Source organism: Thamnophis elegans, chromosome 2 (assembly GCF_009769535.1).
Source record: "Thamnophis elegans isolate rThaEle1 chromosome 2, rThaEle1.pri, whole genome shotgun sequence".
NCBI lineage: Eukaryota > Metazoa > Chordata > Lepidosauria > Squamata > Colubridae > Thamnophis > Thamnophis elegans.
In genome coordinates this window covers 162,129,581-162,154,962 of record NC_045542.1, presented here as the reverse complement: position 1 = coordinate 162,154,962, position 25,382 = coordinate 162,129,581, and the positions used below count along the sequence as shown (strand labels likewise).

Here is a 25,382-nt window from a genome sequence, read left to right as displayed (position 1 = left end):
TAGGGAAAGTCTTGGAAGAAATCCGGGCGTGAAAGAGTTAAGTCTAGTGAATTCCGGGGTGGGTGAGTGGGGAGGCATTCCTAGAGAGGAAAAGGCGGATGTGAGACCATAGCTTGACAAAAGGAGCCCTGTAAATATTGCAGACCCTTTTCCTGTTGTCACAGTTTTCCCCTTCCCTCTGGAAACAGGCGCTTTCCGTCCTGCTGAGGATCCCAATGCATTTAAAAAGGGGATTCGCCTTTCTCTGCCACAGAGTCACGCGAGGTGCATCTGCAGGAAGGAAGACCTGGGGGGTGCAGTCGCAATCAGGAAAATTGGGTGAGTTTGTCAAAATAAAGGGGTGGGGAGGCAGGAGAAACCCACTCAAGTCTTTTGCATCCAAACGAAAAAAAAGCACCTACCCCAAATCAAGTGACTGTCAGTTGTCTTGGTTTTCAACCCCTACAACTTTTAACTAATCCAAGAGAGTCTATGGAGATGCTCAGTCATCCAGATCAGGGTTATGTCCTGTTAAAAGAAATGTCCTCCTGGATTCAGTTCCAAGTGGGGAGAAAGACTCACTGGAAACATGGAGGCTGTTTGGAAAGATGGCTTTAACGCTGGACAGGACCACATGCCTTGAAGATGTTGGGTGAAGAAGGAAAAAAGGGGAGAGATGCTGAGAGTGCCTGAGTTTTATACCCCCTCTTTTTTGAATTTGAGCTTGGAGTCTGACTGGTTGTCAGACTTCCATGCAGGGGTAACTCTGTAAGCTGTCCTGAGTCCCAAGCTTGCTGGGCGATGATGTAATAATTTCTACTATGGCTCTGCCTGAAGGAGGTACATCTTTGTTATGTAGAATAGACTGACTCGGGGTTTAATGGCCCATTGAAAAAGTTGGTGTGTGTGTGTGTGAGTTCCTGCCTCTTTTAGGGGAAACATTCTATACTTTTAATATTTCCTAAAATATCTCACTTGCAATGTAAAGCTGTAAAAGTTGGACCATAAGAAAGGCTGATCGCCAAAGCATTGAGGCTTTGAACTATGGTGCTGGAGAAAACTCCTGCCAGTCCCTTAGGCTGAAAAGCAATCAAATCTGTCAGCCCTAGAGGAGATCAACCCTGACTGCCAGATCCTGAAGATGAAACTCAAGTACTTTGGCCACCTAATGAGAAGGAAGGACTCACTGGAGAAGAGCCTAATGCTGGGTGCGCTTGAGGGGAAAAGAAGAAGGGGATGACAGAGAAGGAAATGGCTGGATGGAGTCACCAAAGCAATAGGTGTCTGCTTAAATGGACTCCAGAGGATGGTCGAGGAAAGGAAGGCCTGGGGGAATGTTGTCCATGGGGTTGTGTTGGGTCAGACACAACTTCACAACTAACAACAAAATATCTCATTTTCCTAGGAGACGGGTGGGTGCTAAATTCCTACAATGGTTATGTCCCAAAGGTGTTTTTTTTTCAGGAGGCAACTGAACTTTCTTGTTTTTTCTTTGAAGATGTTTCACTTCTCATCCAAGACGCTTCTTCAGCTCTAACTGGATGGTAGGGAATGGAAGGATTTATATTCCTTGCAGGCAGCTGGTCATTTGCAACCTTTTAGAGAATCATTGACTACGTCAACATTGAGCAGCCCTCTCTCAACAGAGGGACAGTTATATGACAGCGTCTATCTCCAGTCTACAACACAGTCCTTTCAGCAGTTCCCAGAAGGCTCCGCACCCCTTTGCACCACTGAGGACACAGATAAACCTCAACAATTCTCTCAAAAAATGCAAATGACTGGCTGAGGAATTCTGGGAGTTGAAGTCCACAAGGTTGCCCAGTTTCAAGACCTCAGGTCTAATCAAAGCAAGAAAGATGGTATCAATGAGAAGGTCAGATGCTGGTTTGGGTTTCTCAGCCCATCATGGGCAGGATTTCCCCTCTCTACTTTACAGGTAGCCCTCAACCTATGACCACAATTGAGCCCAACATTTACGTTGCTAAGTGAAAAATTTGTTAAGTGAGCTTTGCCCCATTTTACGACTTTTCCTGCCCCGTTGGCTAAGTGAATCGCTAGCGTGGTTCAATTAGTAGCACGGTTGTTAAGTGAATCAGGTTTCCCTACTGACACGGAGATCGCGAAAGGGGATCACATGACCCAGGGACACTGCAGCCGTCATAGAGGCGAGTCAATTATCAAGCATCCGAATGTAAATCACGTGGCCACCGGAATGCTGCGAGGGTCATAACTGTGGAAAACAGTCATAAGTCATTTTTTTCAGTGCCGGTGTATCTTTGAACTGTTGCTAAGCGAAGGGTTGTAAGTCACAGGCTACCTGTATCAGCTTTCATTCCCAGCAACAAAGGTTCTCTTGCTTGTCTTCTTTCTCCCCCTGCAGGGAAGCTCCACTTCTGTCTTGGCAATGGAAGATTCGGTGATGGTCCTCAAAGTGGCAGGGGGGTCAGCCAAGGTGGGAAGAAACCCTCAGCTGCTACCAACTGGAAGCACTGGGCGATTCCCACAAAGCCTGCCACTACTGCAGAAGAAAATTAAGCAGGAACCAGACGAAGTGGTCCTTCCTTCTTGGGACACCCAGTGGCAGCACTTTCAGCAGGAAACGGTGTCCCCTTGCTCAGGATGGGGGTCTCCTCAGCCGCCCCAGGAGCCCACCCCGTGGGATGATGCCAAGGGCTTCCTGGCCTCCTTTGAGCAAGTGGCCAAAGCCTGCCGATGGCCGAAATACGAGTGGGTCGCCCATCTCTTGCCCGCACTCAGTGGGCAAGCCGAATGGGCCTTTAGTGGCCTGGAGGCCGGAGAGCAAGAGGATTACGGGAAAGTAAAGGCGGCCATCTTGCGGGGAAGTGCCCTGAGCCGAGAGAAGCAGCGCCAACACTTCCGGCGTTTCTGCTATCAGGAGGCGGAGGGCCCACGGCGGGCTTGCTCCCGTCTTCAGGAGCTTTGCCAACGGTGGCTGAAGGTAGAGAAACACTCCAAGGAGCAGATTCTGGAGTTGTTGATCCTGGAGCAGTTCCTGACTATCTTGCCAGGGGAGATTCAGAGTTGGGTCAGAGGCTGCGGCCCTGATACCTGCTCCCAGGCTGTGGCCCTGGCCGAGGATTTTCTGCAGAAGCAGCAGGAAGCGGAGGAGTGGGAGCGCCAGGCGAGGAGAACTGATCCTGATTGCATCCGTGAGGTTAGTGGTGGAGACGCAGCCTGTCTCAGAGAGACATATGAAGCATTGCTATCAATTTCCAATGTGGATGGACTTTAATGTTCACTAAACTAGCACTAGATAGATAGATGGATGGATGGATGGATGGGTAGATATAGATATAGATATAGATATAGATATAGATATAGATATAGATATAGATATAGATGATATAGATATAAATATAGATATAGATATAGATATATATGTATATGCTCTTCTATGTACTGCAAGCTAGTACTCTGATTGTACTGTACCAGCCACTGAGAAATTGACTAGATATGAGAAACGGATCACTTGTTCACGGCCGAAACAGCTCTTAAGATTCTTGTATGTTTTGACCATACAAATAAATTACCTGTCCTCTGCCTAGGACTCACAGACAGACGTTTTTAATTTATTTGCATCACACCTTTTATTGGTTTATTTTTACGAATAACACAAGGCGGCAGACATGTCCGACACACCTTCCTCCTCATAATTTCCCCCACCACAAGAACTGTGGGAGGTGGGTTGGACTGAGAGTGAATGACCTAAAGTCACCCAGCTGGCTTTCATGGCTAAAAGGTGGGACTTGAACTCACAGTGTTCTGTTTTCTAGCCTGAAGCTTAACCATTAGATGGTGTCTGTCTGTCTGTTTCTATCCTTATCTCTATCTCTCTATCCCCATTGCCGCCCAGAGTTACCCTGCGGTCAGATGGATGGCCAATAAATTTGACAAATAAATAAATAAGTAAGTAAGTAAGTAAGGCTGGTTAGTGAAGTGATCCGTTACTGTAATAAAAATTGTTGCTGCAATAATTAATTAAATACAGGTAGTCCTCATCTTACAACATTTCATTTAGTGACCGCTCAAAGTTACAACAGGACTGGATTCATATGCTGGACTATACAATACAATACAATAGCAGAGTTGGAAGGGACCTTGGAGGTCTTCTAGTCCAACTCCCTGCCTAGGCAGGAAACCCTATACCGTTTCAAACAAATAGCTATCCAACATCTTCTTAAAGACTTCCATTGTTGGGGCATTCACGACTTCTGGAGGAAAGCTGTTCCACTGATTAATTGTTCTAACTGTCAGGAATTTTCTCCTTCCTTCTAAGTTGCTCCTCTTCTTGATTAGTTCCCACCCATTGCTTCTTTTCCTGCCCTCAGGTGCTTTGGAGAATAGTTTGACTCCCTCTTCTTTGTGGCAACCCCTGAGATACTGAAACACTGCTATCATGTCACCCCTAGTCCTTCTTTTCATTAGAATAGACCCACCAAATTCCATCAAATGTTCTTTATATTACATTAAGGTATAGTCTCTCCATCAGCTAGCTAAAGTATATCTCCATTAATATTTCAGGACATCATGCCATGTGAGGAGGTAGCAGTTGGCTTTTCAGAACAAGGCTTCCAGCCTCCAGATCAAAGCCAGCTGCAAGAAGAAGCCAAAGGAGAAAGTGATGGGGACAGGAGTCTCCCAGGTACTTTTTGCATCCCACATCCTTAAAACATCTCAGTTTAAGTTTTGCTCCTCCTCCTCCTCCTCCACATCTTCTAAGGGACATTTTTCTTGCAAAGGTTTCCACACTGTTGTAGCCTCTCTTGGTTTAGATATGAGTCAGTGTTTTTTTAGTATATTAGACAGCCCATATCCCCTTGGGACATCATTTCAAAGATAGAAGTAGTCCTCGGCTTATGACCACAATTGAGGCCAAAATCTCCATTGCTAAACACTGACCTATAGTAACCCCAAAAAAAAAAAAAAAATCAGAAGGAGTCTGGTAGCACATTTTCAAGCCAAGGAATTATATTAAAAAGGATGAAGCTTTTGAAAAATGAAACGAATGGAAATAAATGATGAAGAATTTCGGCTCATAAAAACTTCTGCCTTTTAATATAATTTCTCGGACAGAAAAGGTGCCCCTGATTTGCTTAGGGCAGAAAGCAGTACAAAGACATTGGACACTATCTAACAAAATGAAATTCAGTGGTGAGAAAAGTAAGGTTCTACACTTAGGCAACAAAAACGAAATGCACAGGTACAATATAGGTGGTACCTTGCTCAACAGTAGTAACTGTGAGAGGGATCTTGGAGTCCTAGTGGACAACCATTGAAATATGAGCCAGCAGCATGCAGCAGCTGCCAAAAAGCCAACACAGTTCTAGGCTGCATAAACAGAGGGATAGAATCAAGATCACGTTGTGTTAATACCACTTTATAAGGCCTTGGTAAGGCCACACTTGGAATACTGCATTCAGTTTTGGTCGCCACGATGTAGAAAAGATGTGGAGACTCTAGAAAGAGTGCAGAGAAGAGCAACAAAGATGATTAGGGGACTGGAGGCTAAAACATATGAAGAACGGTTGCAGGAACTGGGTATGTCTAGTTTAATAGAAAGAAGGACTAGGGGAGAAATGATAGCAGTGTTCCAATATCTCAGGGGCTGCCACAAAGAAGGGGAGGCAGCCTATTCTCCAAACTACCATATTTTTCGGAGTATAAGACACACCAAGATTTTGAAGAGGCAAATTTAAAAAAAAGTTTTTGCACTCTGCAAATCTCCAAAAAACAGCCCGTTGTTCATGAAAATAGGCCCGTTCCCCCACTCCCAAAAAAGGGCATGAATAGTGCTTAGGAGGCTTGTAGAGTGTTCGGGGAGGGAGGGTGCAAAAACGAGCAAAACTGACCCATTTTTTGCAAAAATGGGCCCGTTTTTTTGTCAAAAAAGGAGGCATTGGGAAGCCTATAGAGTGGAGCACTATAAGCTTCCCAATGCCCCCTTTTTGACAAAAAACAACCTTTTTTCACAGCCTGTTTTTTGCTCATTTCTGCCCTCCCCAGCCCCCAGGAGCTCTCTGAAAGCCTCCTACAAGCTATGCACGGCCATTTTGGTGAAGGGGGCAGGGTTTCAGGGGGCAAAAAAATTGCTGTATTCTCTGTATAAGACACACCCATATTGTCAGCCTCTTATTTGAGGGGGAAAGGTGCGTCTTACACTCCGAAAAATATGGTAATCAAAGGAGAGAAGCAACTTAGAACCAAGGAGAAATTTCCTGTCAGTTAGAACAGTTAATCAGTGGAACGACTTGCCTCCAGAAGTTGTGGGTGCTCCATCATTGCGGTGGGTGGGTGGGTGGAGTGGGGTGTTAAGAAGAGATTGGACAGCCATTTGTCTGGAATGGTATAGGGTCTCCTGCCTAAGCAGGGGGTTGGACTAGAAGGCCTCCAAGGTCCCTTCCAACTCTGTCTATTCTACGTGAAACCAACATCTCTTCTCATTCTGACAGAGTGCAGACCTGCGGATGATCAGAAGGAGAGAAGCTGTTTGCAGGAAGGAGGTGAAGAAAGCGATCTGTGCTGGATCCCCCAAAGACAATTTGCCGAGAACTTTTCCCGTGTCCCCGAGCAGCGGAAACTCTTCCAGAATCAGACCCAGCCAAAGATTCAGCCAGGAATCCATATAGGGAGCAAAGCAGCCATGTCCATCACTTCGGTCATCAATAGGAAGATCTTGGGCAAACCCCTATTATTCCAGATCCAGAGGTCAAGCATCCCGTCTGGGCTGCCCTTGAGACAGGAAACAGACGATAATATCCCGGTTCCCGAGAGACCTTACCATAAGTGTCTGATCTGCGGGAAGACCTTTGGTCAAAGCTCTCATCTCAGTTTCCACCAGAGGACCCACGACGTAGAGAAGCCCTACAAGTGCACCCAGTGTGGGAACAGTTTCCACTCACGCCAGGGCCTCATCTACCACCAACGCAGCCACGCCGGCGAGAAGCCGTACAAATGCTCCTTCTGCGGGAAAAACTTCAGCCAGAGTTCTCACCTCCTGGTGCATAAGAGGAGCCACACGGGCGAGAAGCCCTTCAGGTGTCCGACCTGCGGGAAATGCTTCAGCCGCAACTCCCTTCTGACCATCCACCAAAGGACCCACACGGGGGAGAAGCCGTACGCCTGCGTGCAGTGCGGCAGCCAGTTCCATTCAGGCTCGGGGCTGATTAACCACAAGAGGATTCACGCGGGAGTGAAACCGTACAAATGCTTGAAGTGTGGGAGGGATTTCATCCGGAAGGCCCACCTCACCCGGCACCAGAGCGTACACAGCGATGACAAGGACGGCACGTGACCTGGCTTGTGAGGGACCAGGCAGAGAAGCTCCGTCAAGAACTCACTGCTTAAGTTAGATCAGGGATCCCCAATCTGTGGGCTGTGGGCCACTACCAGGCCGTGGACTAATTGCCATCAGGCCGCATGAGCCGCCAGCCAGCCCACTCACACAAGCATCCCTCTCAGCACTGTGGCTGGGCAACAGCCCCACTCGTGCAAGCCTTGTTGCAGGCGCTTGTGACTCCACTGGTGTAAGCGGCATTGCAGGCTGCCTCAGTCCTCCTCACACGAGCCTCATCCCAGGTGCTTTCAGTCCCACTCAGATGAGACCTTGATTCTCTTAAGGATCTTTTTGATGCTTGGGAGCACCCTGGTTGCACGTCCTAGGCGCTTCCTCGTGGCGACCGCTGGGCAAGGTGCTGGTGGATTTACTCCCCAGCACTTTAGCAAAGAGCCAGGCCATCCCCCGGCGGGGCTAACCTTCCTGCAGGGGTTTACTGCTGGTTACATCGTAAAATCATAAGAAAAATCCTGGCCACTCTGGAGCCCAGGATAACAGCATTCAAGAGAGGCTAGCAGGAGCCATGGAAGCTCCCCATGATGTTCCTGGTTTTAGCCACGATAGTTCTCGGTCTAGCATGTTCTCGTGCATCTGTGGCTGGCAATTAAAATCTCAGCGTGGCCCGAGTACGCACATGTGCCCACAAACATCCCACAGATGTGAACGCTGAGAGGTTTGCTATTTTACCTGTGGAGGATGAGGCATTGCAATGCCATGCTAACCGCTGCTGGACAATGGGGATGTTAAAGAAAGTTCTCCATGTGTTATTAACCTTACATTTTCCAGGGCGGTCGGCTGAGGCAATTAAGACGTGTGTGCAGTTTATCAAGTGGGCGGGGCCACCCTCTGCCCCAGTGTTATCAGACCCTCCTCCACCACCTACCTTGGAGCTTGTATCTGCAGCGGATTTAAATCAAGGGTGCCAACCTCCCTGTTCTCCTCCTCCCCAATCGCCAGTGGTGGGATTCAAATAATTTAACAACCGGTTCTCTGCCCTAATGACCAGCTGGGTAGGCGTGGCTCAATGGCCATGTGACTGGGTGGGCGCGGCCAACTCAACGTCACTCACATCGATGGGCGCTTCACCTTAACTATTACAATGTAATAAGGGTTAACCGGAGAGGCAGTTTCTGTAAGCAGGGCAACAAAGATTAGGCTAGAAACAACACCAGAATGTTTCCTTCCTGCCTTCCTTACAGGATTAGCCCTGTAAAGTAGAAAAAACAAAATGAGATTTCTTCCAACAACCAGTTCTCCAAACTGCTTAGAAAGTTAACAATCAGTTCTCCCGAATAGGTACGAACTGGCTGAATCCGACCACTGCCAATTGCCTACCTTGTTAGTATTTGTTTCAGGCCCCCCAGCATGGAGACTCGCTTTGCTTGACTCCACTATAAGAATCAAGGAGTCGAAGCTGGGGGCTGCAGCATTGCAGTCCATCGCCAGCGCCCTTAAGTCCAGTGAGATTGGTGACCGCCAGGGTCAGGACCTATCACCAGAGCATGCCCAAGAGTGGTTCCCCTATAAGTGGAGACCATCCATTATCCGGCATAAGGCGTAAGGGGAGCAATCGTACTCTATGAAGAGCAAACTTGGCTGTTATCCAGCAGCTCTATAATCTCCGCCGTAAAGACCCCGCAGCCACCGTGCTATCAGGGCGCTGGAGACAGGCATATCGGGGGCCCAGCACCAGTTCCATCAGGGATGACTGATTTTCAGTCATCTGTGTTCGAAGCGCCAAGCACAGTGGATACCATTCCCCGCCCCCGTGCAGCCACCGGCCCTTTTGTGGTGCCTGTTTGGCGAGGTTACTGCGGCCCTGCAATCTATGACATCGAGTGCAGTGGGCCTGGCCCGCATTTCTGCCACCACTGATGCTCTCAGCCATCTTTAGCCCACTTATTTTAATTTGCTGCTAGCAGTTGGGGGTCCTCCTCTTGTGGGGTCCCAAGTGGTTTTCTTACCTAAGACAGAGAATCCAGCAGCTCCAGGGGACTACCGTACCCATCTCGATAGCCTCAATTCTTTGGTGCCTATCCTTTCTTATGGTCCAACTTTCACAGCCATGCATTGCAACTGGGAAAACCATAGCCTTGACTATACACACTTTTGTTGGCAGGGTGATGTCTCTGCTTTTTAGGATGCTGTCTAGATTTGCTATAGTTTTCCTTCCCAGGAGCAAGCGTCTTAATTTCTTGGCTGTAATCCCCATTTGCAGTGATCTTGGAGCCCAGGAAAATAAAATCTATTTTCAGTGTAGGATTTGTTTGGGAAGAAACTTTTTTTTAAAGATTTTTATTAACAAACATGTAAAATACACACACACACACAATTTAGACGTACACCACATTTATACAATACAATATGAACAGGAACTTCCTGTTCTTTCTAATAGCAATTTATCAATCGATACCACTCACCTTATATTATTTCCCCTTCTATTGTATTTCATTTGGATTTCACCATTCTTAACCCTCTTATTTTACTCATAACTATTATTTTTTGAGTTTTGTTATATTCCTTCATTGATTTTTGTTTCTTTCCTCCATCCACCTATACTATTTATCCCATATCTGATAAAATTCTGATTCTTCTTTTCCCTGGATTTCTTTAGTTAGTTTGTCCATTTCGACACAGTCCATAACCTTTCTTATTATTTCATCTTTGCTTGGAATTAATTTGTTTTTCCATTTCTGGGCAAAGGCAATCCGCCGTAATTATATGTAGTATAACTGGATTTCTTTTTTCTATTTCGCAGACATAAATCCTAATAAAAAAAACTCCAGGTTTCCATTCTATTTTAACTCCTGTTATTGCCTCCAGCCAATTTTTGATCCTTTTCCAAAAAAAATTAGCCTCCTCACAGGTCCACCCTAAAGGGTAATATGTTCCATGTATTGATTTGCATTTCCAACATTTTGGGGAGGTATTTGTTAAGATTTTAGCTAACCTTGTTGGTGACAGGTGCCATCTGTAAAACATTTTGTACTGGTTTTCCTTGTATGCAACTTGATAGTGTCATTTTTAAGTTTATTTAAATTTTCTTCTTTGTAGCCTGATGACGAGGCAAGTCTGTTCACTGATAACGGGAAGGCTTGCAGCTCTTTATCTGTGATGCTCCATCATCCAGGTCATGGTTGTGTCAAAAGTGCTTTTCAAAAACCAACTGGACTTCCTTGTTTTGTTGTTGTTGTTGTTGTTGTTGAAAACACAAGAAGCTTCTTCAGTTGCAACTGCTTATATAACAGTTTTGAATCTTATCAGTCTAGAAACCAGCTCATACCTGTGGACTCTCTCTTGCTTTTGTTTAATAATAAAGTGGCTAAGGGTGAATATTCTGTTTTTTTTTAATTGCTTGCCTTCTTTTCATCATTGTAGCAGTCATATAAAACAGAGTAAACAAATAACCTAAATGCAGTTTAAGATTTAAAAAAAACTAGCAAGAACAACAAAAACAAATCTGCAGTTACGTGATATCCCGGAGGCACGGGATAAAATACCACCAATATGCGGACGATACGCAATTGTATCTGTCCGCCCTGTGCCAACTCAATGAAGCGGTGGATGTGATGAACCAGGGTCTTGAGGCCGTTAAGAACTGGATGAGTGCTAACAAACTGGTACTCAACCCGGACAAGACCGAGTGGCTGTTGTGTTTCCCTCCCAACAATTTGGCTAATGTTCCACCTATCAGGCTGGGGGGTCAAATTCTATACCCCTCAGATAGGGTTCGTAACTTAGGAGTCCTCCTGGATCCACAGCTGACCTTCGACCATCATCTGTCGGCTGTGACCAGGGGGGCATTTGCCCAGGTTCGCCTGGTCCGCCAGTTACGACCCTACCTGAATCGGGAGGCTCTCACAACAGTCACTCGAGCCCTTGTGATCTCTAGGCTGGAATACTGCAATGTGCTCTACATGGGGCTGCCCTTGAAGTGCATCCGGCGGCTGCAGTTAGTCCAGAATGCGGCCGCGCGAGTGATAGTGGGCGCACCGCGGTTCGCCCACATAACACCCATCCTCCGCGAGCTGCACTGGCTACCTGTTGATCTCCGGGTGCGCTTCAGGGTCCTGTTGACCACCTTTAAAGCCCTTCATGGTAGTGGATCTGAGTACTTGAGAGACCGCCTTCTGCCGATTACCTCCCTTCGACCGATAAGATCGCACAGACTGGGCCTCCTCCGAATTCCATCTGCCAGTCAATGCCGACTGGCGACTACACGGAGGAGAGCCTTTTCTGTTGCAGCTCCGACCCTGTGGAACGATCTCCCCGTTGAGATACGCACCCTCACCACCGTCCAGGCCTTCCGCGCAGCCCTTAAGACCTGGCTATCCCAACAGGCCTGGGGATAAGTCTTCGATTTGCCCCACCCAAGTGTGAATGTTGAATGCAAGTTGTGCTTTTATTATTTTACTTATTTTGTGCACATATTGTTTGTTTTGAATTTCACCCCCCCCCCCTAATGATTGTAAGCCGCCCTGAGTCCCCTCAGGGAAAAGGGCGGCCTATAAATCCAAATAAACTAAACTAAACTAAACTAAATATCAATCAAAGATCCGGATAAATGAATGAGTCTTGCTAGTGCTCAAAAGTTACAATATTTGGAAACAAACATAGTCCAGCAGGGAAGAGATTGCAAAGAATGGGGTGCCACCACTGAAGAGGCCCTGTTGTGCATCATTACACTGTGGGCCACGTTCACAAAGGGACCATGATCACAAAGGTGTAAGGAAGGTTTTCTTTTAAACAATTGATTGCATTCACACAATGCATGCAAGAGGGTCAGACATGCTTGCTAAACCTGACTCATTCTAGACTTACCTTGAGGCCTTGTTGTGATTGATTGGTGTGTTGTTTTGTAATGAATCCAGAAAATGGATTAACTCATAATCCATTTGTAAAATTTGGGGTAAGCACAGCCCCTGGGTGGATCCAAAATCAATGACTGTCAAATGATCCCACTAACCCACAAATGGCCAGAACAGGGGTTTCCCCCCCCCCCAAGATCATTTCACCACTGGTGTCTTCTATGAACTCCAAGATCATCTAGAAGAGACTTATTTTAACAACAACAACACCGTTTCCAGACTGACGTTTCTCAATCTTAACAACTTTTAAGATGCATGGACTTCAACTTTCAGAATTCTCCACCCAGCATGGGGAATTGTACTTGGAGTTTGAAGTCCGCTCATTGTAAGGTTTCCAAAGTTGAGGAGTCTGTTTCCACTCATTTGCCACTTTCTGAACCTGAGACCCAAAACCAATAACTTCCAACTCCTCAGAAGCAGATCGTGGTCTACTGAATGTCTGCCCAAGACACAGACAAGGATTTAATACAGAGATAAATAGAATGGTCCGTTTCCTGACGCTCAGCCGGTATTTCAACCCGAATCGGAGCTGTCCAAGGTCCTGAAACGCTGGTCTCGTCTCAACTCTCTAGTCTAGTACAGCGGGCCCCAACCTTTCCGACTTGGCGGGCTGGTGTGGAAGCGGGATTGATCCGGGTGCGTGGTAGGCGCACGTGTGCCTGTGCACAGCTCCATGTCTCTCTCTCTCTCTGTGTGTGTGTGTGTGTGTGTGTGTGCGCGCGCGCTTGCTTGCTTGCTTGCTTGCTTCCTTGCCGCTCATACGAGTGGAGCCTTGCACACTCGCGTGAGTGGAGCAGTAGAGGCAGACGTGCTCTCGCGTGGGTCAGTTCCGAATGGGACACGGCCCTGGCCCGGTGTTGTGCCGCGGCCCTGGGATTCGTGACTAAGGGTCTAGTAATACCTTTTAACTCTCGTTTTATTAAAAGGCAGGTGCTTTCAACAGGTCCGCCTGTTAACAAACCGTGTTAATTGATACCAGATGATCCAGATCTCTGCTTTCCTGCCACCAAAGACTAATATCTAATTCTAATTCTACAGAGGAATTATTGAGTCTGTCATGTGCACCTCCATAACTGTCTGGTTTGGCTCTGCAACCCAACGAGAGACACAGACTTCAGAGGAGAATCAGAACTGCAGAAAAACCAATGGCTGCCAACCTGCCTTCCATGGAGGACCCATAAACTGCAGGAGTCAAAAAGGGGCTGTGAAAATATCTACAGACCCCTCACATCCTGGACAGAAATTGTTTCAACTTCTACCCTCAAAACGACACAATAGGGCACTGCACACCAGAACTACTAGGGCTGAGGTGGTTAAGGGTCTAGAATGGTGAGCTACACAATTTTGGGAGGTTTTTTTTGCAGTGCTTTTCTTTTTTAAGCTCACGGGTGTCTTAAGGCTTTACTACGGGGCAGCACCACCTTGGACTATTCTCAACAACAGACTTCAAGACAGTGAACAGAGTTAGAGTTAGAAGGGACCTTAGAGCAGGGGGTTGGCAGACTTAAACACTCAAAGAGCCATTTGGACCCATTTCCCACAGAAAAGAAAACACCGGGAGCCACAAAGGTCCTAACCGGAAGCCCCCTGTTCAATTCTGGAGCTGGCCGGAAGTTCAGTTCCCTGACCATAGTGTCTCCTCCTAGCACGGCGTAATTTTTCCTCTACCTGTCATAACCGAAAGCCCTATCAATTGTGGAGACAACTGGAAAGCCCTCTCCTTACCATAGAGTCTTCTCCTGGTGCACTGTGCTTCTCTCCGCCCCCCACCGGAAGCTCCTCTCAAAATTGTGGCGCCGACCAATGACGGAGCCGCCCTACATGGCATCGGACCTGGGTACCTGAGAGACTGCCTCCTGCCGATTACCTCCCTCAGACTGATTAGATCTCACAGGTTAGGTCTCCTCCGGATTCCATCTGCCAGCCAATGTCGGCTGGCGACTCCCCGGGGGAGAGCCTTCTCTGTTGCAGCTCCGGCCCTCTGGAATGATCTCCCTGTCGAGATCCGGACCCTTACTACCCTCCCGGCCTTCCACAAAGCCACCAAGTCCTGGCTGCTCCAGCTGGCCGGGTGGGCTGTGAAATATCCAGCCCCACGGAAATTGTGAATGTTGCGGTTTTGTTTTTAAAGTGTTGTCTTTGTCTAGTTTTCACCTTTCCCTTGTCTATTGTGAGCCGCCCGGAGTCCTTCGGGAGTGGGCGGTATACAAGACAAATCAAATCAAATCAAAATCAATCAGAGGGAGGAAAGAGCCACATGCGGCTCCAGAGCCGCACTTTGCTGACCCCTGCCTTAGAGTCTTCTAGTCCAATCCAGGGGTGGGCTCCAGCAGTCACTACTGCCGATTCGCTTGTGGATGCACCACCTGCACTTCATGTGCTGCGCACGCATGCGCAATGCAATAAAAAAATGCTCTGCGCATTCACAGAAGCAAAAAACAAGAGCTGAGGGGTGTGGCAGGCGTGGGTCACTGCCGGTTAGGAGCCCACCTCTGGTCCAACCCCCCTTCCTGCTCAAGCAGGAAGCTCTATAACAGTGGTGGCTACACTTTTTCAGTCAGAGTGCCCAAAGCACAAGGGTGTGCAGGCCCAACCCCCCCCCAATGCCATGTGCACACACCCTGTGCATGCACCCTGCCCCACCCCTTGCATGCATGCATGACTCCACACACACAACCCTGTGCATGCACACGTGACTTCCCCCCCATGCCCCCTGCCCTGTGCGCATGGGTGGCAGAGATCGAAAGACCAACTGGCCAGCGGGAGGCGTTCGTGCCACATTTGGCACATACGCCATAGGTACTATTCCATACCTGTGCATTTTGGTTTTTCTTGCCTAAATATAGGACCTTACTTCTCTCATCATTGAATTTCATTTTGTGTTGTTAGTTCTCTGTTCTGCCCCCCCCCCCCCCTCCGTCCGGTAATGAACGCAGACACAGGCTTAGCTGTTTGCCACTCTTTATTCACAGCAATTATAATCCTGTTGGCTGAAAGCCCAGACACGACTCACTGGCAAGACGTTGGCAGCAACCCAGACTCCAACAGACATGGGGACACAAGGCAGACCAGACAAGGAGTTCTCCAGATTACTACGAATGGTTGTGTCCTGCAAAAGGACTCCTCCTAAAGTCTTTTCTTATATACTCTCTTGGGAGGGGCCAAGCCACAACCACCTGGGCTTGATTATCTCTTATGAGTCTGTCTCCATAACTGCTGCCTCCGTTTCTCCGCCCTTTGTTGCCTGGTGTCAGGGACAAACTCCCTTTGATTTTCCCCACTGCTTCATGCCTCAGGCGCCTCCTAGTGGCCAACCAGCCTCTCTGGTCCCTGCTCTGAGTCTGAACCCTGCCCAGGGTCCTCCTCATGTTCCATAGCCAACTCATAGGATTCCTCGCTATCGGAGTCCATCGACAGCCCCAACGGCTCCTGCTGGGCCACAACAGCTCATTGGTGCTTGGATGGAAGACTACCAGAAAATCATAGAACTTCAGCCTAGACTCCCATCCAAAGAAAAAAATTCCTCAAGGAATGGAATGGCAAACCACTTCATTATTTCTGCAACGAAAACCACAGGGATGTCCTCCTAAAGCCACCAGAGTGACACTCTGCTTGAAGAAGCTTTACTTCCAAGCCTATTAGAGCATTTTCTTGATTTCATTCCAACAACGACAACAACCAATAATTGCAAGAAAGGTGGCCAACTTTTATTTGGCCACTTGCCTGCAACTTTCAGCAGCCGGATTTGGGATAGTGCAGAGCTGCAAAAACCAGGGAGGTGGGGAAACCCATGGGGCATTGACCTCCCCCCCACCAGGTAACACTGAATGCTTGTCTGTAGGTGAGCCAGCCGTTCTTGCTCTCAGGCTGAAGCAGAACTTGCTTAGCTGGCATTTGAAGTCGGTTTTGATAAATAAATAAAAAAAGTCTATGATTGCTATGAAACTGGTGAGAAAGATGGTTTCTTCTTTCTCCCTTCTTCTCCTTCTCCCTCTCCTTCTCCCCCTCCTTCTCCCTCTCCTTCTCCCCCTCCTTCTCTTCTTCCTCTCCTTCTTTCTCCTCCCTCCTCCTTCTCCCTCTCCCTGCTCCTTCTCTTTCTCCCTTTCACCTCCTTCACTTCTCCCTCTCCTTCTTTCTCCTTCTCCTTCTCCCGCCTCCTTTTCTCCTTCTTCTTCCTCCTCCTCTCCCTTCTTCCCCCTCCTCCTTCCCCTTCAATTCTTTCTCTGTTAACTCCACTTGTCTCCAGCCAGTTCCAAAGCACATGAATTGCAATCTTGTAACCATGAAGAGCTGCAAAGGTCCCCATAAATTCAAGAATTGGTCACAGCCATTTTTTTCAATGCCACTGCAAGTTTGAATAACCACCAAACAAGGCAGTCAGTAAGCAAGGATTAACTGTATGCTTGCCAACTGCAAGCAGTAGCCCCTAAGTACTCTTAAAGGTAAAGGTTCCCCTTGGACACATGTGCTAGCCATTCCCGACTCAAGGGGGCGGTGCTCATCTCTGTTTCAAAGCTGAAGAGCCAGCGCTGTCCAAAGATGCCTCCGTGGTCATGTGGCCAGCATGACTAAACACCGAAGATGCAGGGAACACTGTTACCTTCCCACCGAAGGTGTTTCCTATTTTTCTACTTGCATTTTTTACATGCTTTCGAACTGCTAGGTTGGCAGAAGCTGGGACAAGTAACGGGAGCTCCCTCCGTTACGCGACGCTAGGGATTCGAACGGTCGAAATGCCGACCTTTCTGACCGACAAGCTCAGTGTCTTAGCCACTGAGCCACCGCGTCCCTAGCTAAGCACTCTTAGCTAATCTCAAGAAACTGAATAATTTTGGAATCAGGTGGTTAATAAATGCAAACAAATAAAATAGAGGATACGCAGAAAAGCACTCTGTAAAGAAGAATAAGGCCAAAAAAAAAAATTGCCTTCATCTCCACTGCCAAAACTCTCTGACATGTTCCCAAAGGACCGTATCTAATGGAAACTTTGACCCTCTTATGCAACACTTGTAGTAATGTATTAAAGATACACGCTTAAATGTGAATGTGTACATGTTTGGCTGTCAACAGCCATTAACTGCTCATTTGGAGAAGAGAGAAACCTGAAATGTCATCAGGATATTAAAATCAATCCGGGTCGTTTTTTTTAAATTTTGTTGTTGTTGTTATTAATGTCAGCGTTCCAAATATCATGCAGAATTAAATCAGAGTCCAAGGCAGATCTATCCTTAAAGTTCCAATTTAATAAGACAGACATGTTGGCACATCTATGGAAAATTCCAATTCTGAAAACTTCCTGGGATTCCACCCAGTTGAAAGTTCATGATTCTGTTATTACAAGTATACACAAAAATTGCTGGAGTCCAACAGCCCTATTCTTGCAATCCAGCATATATCCTCAGATCAAATCCCTACCTTTGCCTGGTAGAGAAAAGTTACCACAGGTGCCAGGATCAAAAGCCAAAAATCCCTTTTGACCCATTCAAACTGACCTCTCAGAAACGGATCTAATTCTAGTTTAAAAAAACAAAGCAAAGTCTGTGTTGTGGTTCACCAGTGGCCATTGAAGCTGGCAGCAGATTCGGACAGTGAGGAGGTTGGGGAGGAAGATGGGCCAGTCTTCGGAGTCTGGGGAAGGCTCTGATGAGGGCTCTATGTCGGAGGCAGAGGGGGCCAGAGCTGTCTGACAGTTATCAGCTGCCTTCAGAGTCAGATATCAGTGAGGCAGAAGAACAGCCTGTTCCCAGTGTGCGCATGCGCAGAGTTGCCAGACGAAGGGAACAGCTAAAGAACAGGGGTCGACTTGGGAGTAAGGCCACAGGTGGACGATGAATGCCCCCTCCCAGAGGAAATAAAAGAGGAGTGAAAGGGGAGTGGAGTTTGCAGGAGACAATTATTTCGCTTAATTGGTTTTTGACTCTCTGAGACTCCTTCCTACGTTTTACAGATATCGGTCTGGCAGCTCTCCAAGCCAGATAAGGGCTGTGACTGTAAATCCTCCCTTGAAAAACTTTGCTGGGTGTCAATGAGCAGAATTCACAGTAAATTAATAAAATAGTTTTTTTGTCAGGAGTTTGCTTCATGCTCTCGGGAAGCCTCAGTCAGAACAGTCACCCCTTCCTTAATTCCATCAATTTTTTTCTGGAAAAAACTTCGTCTTTGGAGAAGATTGTGGAGATCCTTTCCCTAAATCTTGTCCTCTTTCTAATCTCTGTTCTTGGATGCAGATCCATGTCACTGAAGTGGTTCCACAGTGGATCTTAGAAGGAGACCACCAAGATTCATGCTCTCGGGAAGCCTCGCTCAGTCCATAAACTCAGTGCCAGTTCATTTTCCCCTAACCTAATGAAGCAGAAGAAGTAAGGACTTCAGAAGAGAGAAAATATTGAGCTATAAATACAGGTGGTCCTCGTCTTACGACCACGGTGGGGACCAAAATTTCTGTGGTTAAGCAAGGCGTAAGTGAATCATGCCCAACTTTACATCCTTTTTTGCTGCAGTTGTTAAGTGAATCAGCACAGTTGTTAAGGGAATCACATGGTTGTTAAGCAAATCCGTCTTTCCTCCCTGACTTTGCTGGTCAACAGCGGGTTGGAAAAGTCACAATCACATATTACCAGGTAGCGGAAACGGTTGCAAATATATGCTGCTTGTCAGGTGCCCAAATTTTGATCATTGACCCAGGCAAAGAAGAGCAACACAGATGATTAGGGGACTGAAAGCTAAAACATATGAAGAATGGTTGCAGGAACTGGTTATGTCTAGTTTAATGAAAAGAAGGACTAGGGGAGACATGATAGCAGTGTTTCCGTCTTTGAGGACGAAGCAATAGCAATAGTTAGGCTTATAGCAATAGTTAGGCTTATATACCGCTTCATAGGGCTTTCAGCCCTCTCTAAGCGGTTTACAGAGTCAGCATATTGCCCCCAACAACAATCTGGGTCCTCATTTTACCCACCTCGGAAGGATGGAAGGCTGAGTCAACCTTGAGCCTGGTGGGATTTGAACAGCCAAACTGCTGAACTGCAGTGCTACATTTTAACCACTGCGCCACCTCGGCTTCATGAGGGAGTCAAACTATTCTCCAAAGTGCCTGGGGGTAGAACAAGAAGCAATGGGTGGAAACTAATCAAGGAGAGAAGCAATTTAGAATTAAGGAGAAATTTCCTGACAGAACAATTAATCAGTGGAACAACTTACCTCCAGAAGTTGTGAATGCTCTAACACTGGAAGTCTTTAAGAAGAGATTGGACAACCGTTTGTCTGAAGTGGTGTAGGGTTTCCTGGCTAAGCAGGCGGTTAGACTAGAAGACCTCCAAGATGCCTTCCAACTCTGTTATTACTCTGTTAGTCTGTTAACTTGAAGACTGGTGGGACTTCAACTCCCAGAATTCCTCAGCCAGCATGAATTCTGGGACTTAAAAGTCCACACATTTGCTAAGGTTGAGAAACGCGGGATTATTATAATATCAACGGTTGGATGGTTCTTCCTTGTTTGATCTGGCCAGTGATTAAAAAAAAAAAGACTTTTAGCTCCCGAGTCTCTTCGACTTAAAATTAAATTCTGCTTTTCAAATCAAAGTTTTTTTTAAAAAAAAAACACCTTCGTTTACAAAGGGTTAAACCTATAGAGCTGTGCTTCCTAGAAAGGAAGAGGGGGAGGAGTTAATGGGAGGGATCAGAAGGTTCTTTTTCTGTAAAGCGAGAAGAGGTTAGTTTTTTTATATATATATAATTGCTTCCACCGCTGCAAAAGGACCCAGACGAAGGTAGTATGAAAAAAAGCAAAAGATTTAGGGAGGGGGGATGGAAGGAGGTGCAAAAACGCGAAGGAGCTTTCGACAAAATTAGGGGGAAACCCTCTGGATTTGATTGACAGGCAGACTTTTCTTTCCCAAATTATATAGGTCCTCCCCCCCCACCCCCCGCTCTCCATAGATCGCAGGCGAGGCGCACCGGATCCCAGAAAAGAAGAAACCAGCGGGAGGGAAATGGGAAACGGGGTCCCCTGCTTGAGCAGGGGGTTGGACTAGAAGACCTCCAAGGTCCCTTCCAACTCTGTTATTCCGTTATGCCTTGCCATCCGCACCCATCATCCTGGGCTCGGTGGGTTTGGGAATCCAATAAGGTCTGCAGGCAGCCTGATGGGAGCGGGACCCTTCGTGGTGATTTAAGCAGATTTGAAAGGGGGGGTGGGAGAGAGAGAGATTTCCAGCAGCTATTCATCTTCTAACTAAGATGAATAGATAAAATGTTTTTTTCTCTTTAAAATAGGTGAATGAGGATGGGTTTAGTTACTTGTTTTAGTTTTGCCGCAGACAAAATGAGGGGGGAGGAAAGAGAGAGAGAGAAAGAGATGAGAAAGAGATGAGAAAGAGAGATGATAGAGAGGGGGGAGAAGGGGAGGGGCAGATAGAGAGAAAGAAAGAGATGAGAGAGGGAGATAGAGAGAAAGATGAGAGAGTGCCTTCCTGCCCTGTGCATGCACGCACAACCCCCTTTCCCCCCCACTTGTGCGCATGCGTCTCCCGCATGCATGGCAAAGACACCAAAATCAGCTGGCTGATGGGAGGCGTGCACGTATGCGCGATGGAGCTTAGCTGGGCAACAACTCATGTGCCCGCAGAGTGCCACAGGTTCGCCATCGCGGTAATTTGCTATCTGACACCCAGGATTTTGAGTAAAGACATCAGTTGATCGCTAACTTAGGTTCGGTTTTTTTTCTGCTTTCGCAACCAGGAGTTGAGGAGAAGAGTGTGACTCCCGAGAACTTGTTTTTGGAGCTCCTTCCATCCCTGGATTAAAATGGAAGAGACCCCGTTCCCTGTCTGGCCAAAAGAAGAAGACCTAGAAGAGGTCAGAGAAGCCCTTGGTGGCCTCCAGAAGGTTGCTGCCCTCAAACCCCGGGGAGATGAGGAAGGAGGAGGAGGTCCACCATTGGAGTCAGTGCCTTCTGGGTGTATTGGACACTATCCACAAAGGACAACAACATCCCATTGGGTGAGAGAAGAAGCAAGAGAAGGGGTGAGGAGACGCTGGGAAGCCCAGTTGCAGGTGTTTCTGAAGAAGATGGAGTCCCCTTGTTCCACCTGGACATCCGCACCCTTGGCGGGGGAGACTACCCCGTGGGACAATGCCAAGGCATTCTTCGATTCCTTTGAGCAAGTGGCCAAAGCTTGCCAGTGGCCCAGGGAGGAATGGGTAGCCAGGCTCTTGCCGGCTCTCAGTGGAAAGACACAACAGGTCTTTGACAGGATGGTTGCCAAAGATAAGATAGATTACGGGAAAGTGAAAGCAGCCATCTTGCAAGGGGACGCCCAGCAGAGGGAGAAGCATCGTCAGCACTTCCGGCATTTCTGTTACCAGGAGGCGGAGGGACCTACCGCAGCATACAGTCGGCTCCAAGATCTTTGTTATGGGTGGCTGAAAGTGGAGAGACACTCTAAGGAGCAGATCCTGGAGCTGTTGATCCTGGAGCAATTCCTGGCGATCCTGCCCCCGGAGATCCAGAGTTGGGTCCGGGAATGCAGCCCCGAGACTTGCTCCCAAGCGGTGGGCCTAGCCGAAGAGTTCCTTCAGCGTCAACGAGAGGCCAAGGAGCGCTGTGGGAAGCAGGTGAGACGTTGTGGTACTCGGGTGTAGAAGATTGCAGAAGTCTCCCCCAGTGGTGGGTTTCAAAATTTTTTTGAACCTACTCTGTGGGTGTGGCCTCCTTTGTGGGAGTGGCTTGCTGGCCATGTGACCTGGTGGGAGTGGCTTGCCGGCCATGTGTTCTCTCTCTCTCTCTCTTTCTCTCTCTCTCTCTCTCTCTCTCTCCTTTCCTTCCTTTTGTCTCTCTGTCCCTTTTTTCTTTTTTCTTTCATATATCTCTCACTTATTCTTTCTTTTTTTCTTTTTTTCTTTCTTTCTTCCTTTCCTTCCCTTTCTCTTTCTCTCTCTGTGTGAGTCTGTCTCTGTGTGTGGGTGGGGGTGGGTGGGGGGGTGAGTGGCTCTTTGCCTCTCTCTCCCTCCCTCCCTCCCTCCCTATGTAATTCTCTCTGTGTGTCTGTCTGTCTGTCTGTCTCTCTCTCTCTCTCTGTATCTCTCTCCTCCAGTGGTGGGTTTCAAAAAATTTTGGAACCTCTTCTGTAGGTGTGGCCTGCTTTCCAGGTCCACTGGTGGAACCTCTTCTAACCGGTTCGGGAGATTTGACGAACCGGTTCTACCGAATAGGTGCGAACTGGTAGGAACCCACCTCTGGTCTCCCCATTGGCCAAGAAGCTTAGTGATAATCATGGATCGCTCGCTTGTCTTGAGTTCTCTGTCTTAATCACAGCTGTGTTTTGGGATGCAGAGTTGCAGTAATGAAGCTGTTGCAGGCTAAGTCCAAAGAGCCCATACAAAACATGTAAGAAGCTGGGTAGAGAAGCTTATACTAATGATAAGCAGAGGTCAAGTAAAGGGCATTGTAGCTGCTCCTGCTTCCCCGCACATTCTGGAGAACCAGCCAAGCCTTGTTCCAGCATCTGTTGAGTTCTTCCTTCCTTTAGTCTTGTGCCTGTTTGGCTTTGGCTTCAACTGGCTAATGTACCAATGATAGCCAGGTACCAAATGTCCTCTCTCAGCTTTCCCCATTGAGCTGTTTTCTAGAGATTTGGGACTAGGCCCCATCTGTCCCCCAGAGCAGACAATGTCTAGGGTTAATTGCAGTTGTAATTCAAAGTATCTATCAGACACCTCCATTTTAATCCATTAAGACTAAACCTGTTCTCCAATTGCAGTCAAGACAGCAGTATCCTTACACAAAAGAAATATATTTATAGGTTTCAGAAGAACCCAAGATTTCCAGAGAGAGAGAAAGGGAGATATACAGTAGATAGATAATGGATAGATGATAATCGATAATGAGAAGATAGATAGATAGATAGATAGATAGATAGATAGATAGATAGATAGATAGATAGATAGATAGATAGATAGATAGATAATGGATAGAGAGAAATGGATGGATGGATGGATGGATGGATGGAGATAATGGATAGAGAGAGAAATGGATAGATGGATGATTGGATGGATGGATGGATGGATGGATAGTATAGAAATAGATATAGACAGACAGACAATGAATGGATAGATTGATAGCTAGATAGATAAATGGAAGGATGGATGGATGGGTGGATGGATAGAGATAGAGATAATGGATAGAGGGAGAAATGGATAGATGGATGATTGGATGGATGAATGGATGGATAGTCTAGAGATAGATATAGACAGACAGACAGACAATGGATGGATTGATAGCTAGATAAATGGAAGGATGAATGGATGGATGGAGATAGATAGATAGATAGATAGATAGATAGATAGATAGATAGATAGATAGATAGATAGATAGATGATAGATAGATAGATGATAGATAGATAGATAGATAGATAGATAGATAGATAGATAGATAGATAGATAGACAGACAGACATACAGACAGACAAAGATGATGGATAGATGTGCGTGTGTGTGTGTATGAGAGAGAGAGAGAAAGAGGGAGAGAGAAATGAAAAATGAACTCCATGGGAGACAAACCCAATCCTATCTGGGAATAAATATCTATCCATGTGGCAAAGGACACAATCCTCCCCTCCCAGCTCTGTTGTCCTATCCTAAAACTCTTCCTCTCTGCTCATTCCAGGTCAACATCAAAGAGAACTCCCTGCCTTCCACTGAGACTGGCCAGATTCCCCATGATACGGAGCAGAGGCAGCTGCATGCCGAAACTCAGCAGGGAGACGGTGAGTGAGACACCATGCCGTTGGATCAGAAAGGGAACCTTCTAATGTGCATTGAGCTAGGCTGAGGGTTCAGATCTAAGGTTAAACCTGAAGTTGAGTAACCATCCGGAAGCCATTATTTTGTAACCATAGTTTGTCTGTGTTTTAGATGTAGATGGCCTGACGTAGGTCACCAAAACAAGGGTGGATCGTTCATCGGAGGAACGGCTCCTTCCACCGTTTTAATCGCTTCCTCTTTTTATTCCAGTGGGGGGAATGAAGAATGAAGACGAGATGGAACCTTGTGAGATGACTTCAGAAACCAACCCTATCGAAGTGCTCAAAGGAAACGTACGGAAGGAGGGCGGATCAAACAGATCTGAGGGGATCCCTCTAGAGAAAAGGAGTGACCTCGCCACTTCCTGCCAGGAGGAAGACGTCCACAAAGTCATCGTTCCGGGACAATCAACGGAAGAGAGGAAGAAGCGGCGCCAGGGTGACCCCTGGAGAGAGAAACCCAAGAAGAACCCGAGTTTTGGGAAGACTATTCATCAGACCAACAACCTCGCTGAGTGTGGCGTGAAGTCCTACAAATGCTTAGAATGTGGGAAAGGTTTTAGTCAAAGCAATCAACTGACCGCCCACCAGAGGACTCACACGGGGGAGAGGCCGTACGGTTGTCCAAGCTGTGGAAGGACCTTCACTCAGAGCAACAACCTGATTCAACACCAGAGGATCCACACGGGGGAGAAGCCCTACCAATGCTCCGAGTGCGGGAAGAGCTTCCGCCACAGCACTAGCCTGACCTCCCACCAGAGGATCCACACAGGGGAGAAGCCCTACAAATGCTCGGAGTGCGGGAAAGGCTTTTGCAACCAGTCGGGCCTCATTAACCACAAGACCATCCACACGGGGGAGAAGCCGTACAAATGCTCGGAGTGCGGGAAGAGTTTCAGCCAGAGCACCCACCTTACCTCGCACCAAAGAATTCACACCGGCGAGAGACCGTACAAATGCTCGGACTGTAACAAAACCTTCTGCGATCAGTCGGGACTCGTTAAACACCAGAGGATTCACACAGGGCAGAAACCCTATAAATGCCTGGCATGTGGGAAGAGTTTTAGCCAAAGCACCAATCTTATTAGACATCAGAGAATCCATACTGGAGAGGAAGCCCACAAATTAACCTCTCCTTATAACCCAACGGTTGCGTTCCAGTTTCAAATGCCCGCCATTTCTAAGGCTTAATACAGGTAATCCTCGACTTAACGACCACAATTGAGCCCAGAATTTATGCCGCTGAGTGAGGGTCACCCCATTTTACGACTTTTCTTGCCACCTTAGTTAAGCGAATCCCTACAATTGTTAAATTAGTAATACCACAGGTGGTATTCTGCCTGGTTTGGACTGGTTCACCCAAAGCGGTAGTGGAAA

At 47.2% G+C, this 25,382-nt stretch overlaps 1 protein-coding gene across 1 annotated transcript; it reads left to right on the top strand.

Moving 5' to 3' along the window:
* The first annotated feature begins 136 nt into the window (after positions 1 to 136).
* Positions 137 to 25,268, top strand: LOC116502515. Its single transcript, XM_032208394.1, has 7 exons — positions 137 to 318; positions 2,363 to 3,157; positions 4,525 to 4,645; positions 6,453 to 7,290; positions 20,967 to 21,819; positions 23,870 to 23,969; positions 24,217 to 25,268. Exons 2-7 carry the CDS (start codon positions 2,387 to 2,389, stop codon positions 25,194 to 25,196), a joined length of 3,663 nt encoding a protein of 1,220 aa, XP_032064285.1. The 5' UTR covers positions 137 to 318; positions 2,363 to 2,386; the 3' UTR covers positions 25,197 to 25,268.
* The last annotated feature ends 114 nt before the right edge of the window (positions 25,269 to 25,382 follow it).

What these genes read in the sequence shown, in the direction of transcription:
- LOC116502515 (XM_032208394.1), top strand. Translation starts at nt 2,387, where the DNA reads ATGGAAGATTCGGTGATGGTCCTCAAAGTGGCAGGGGGGTCAGCCAAG. An exon ending in ATCCTGATTGCATCCGTGAG is followed by an intron (nt 3,158 to 4,524) that starts GTTAGTGGTGGA and finishes TTAATATTTCAG; the next exon opens with GACATCATGCCATGTGAGGA. An exon ending in AGCGATGACAAGGACGGCAC is followed by an intron (nt 7,291 to 20,966) that starts GTGACCTGGCTT and finishes AAGAGTGTGACT; the next exon opens with CCCGAGAACTTGTTTTTGGA.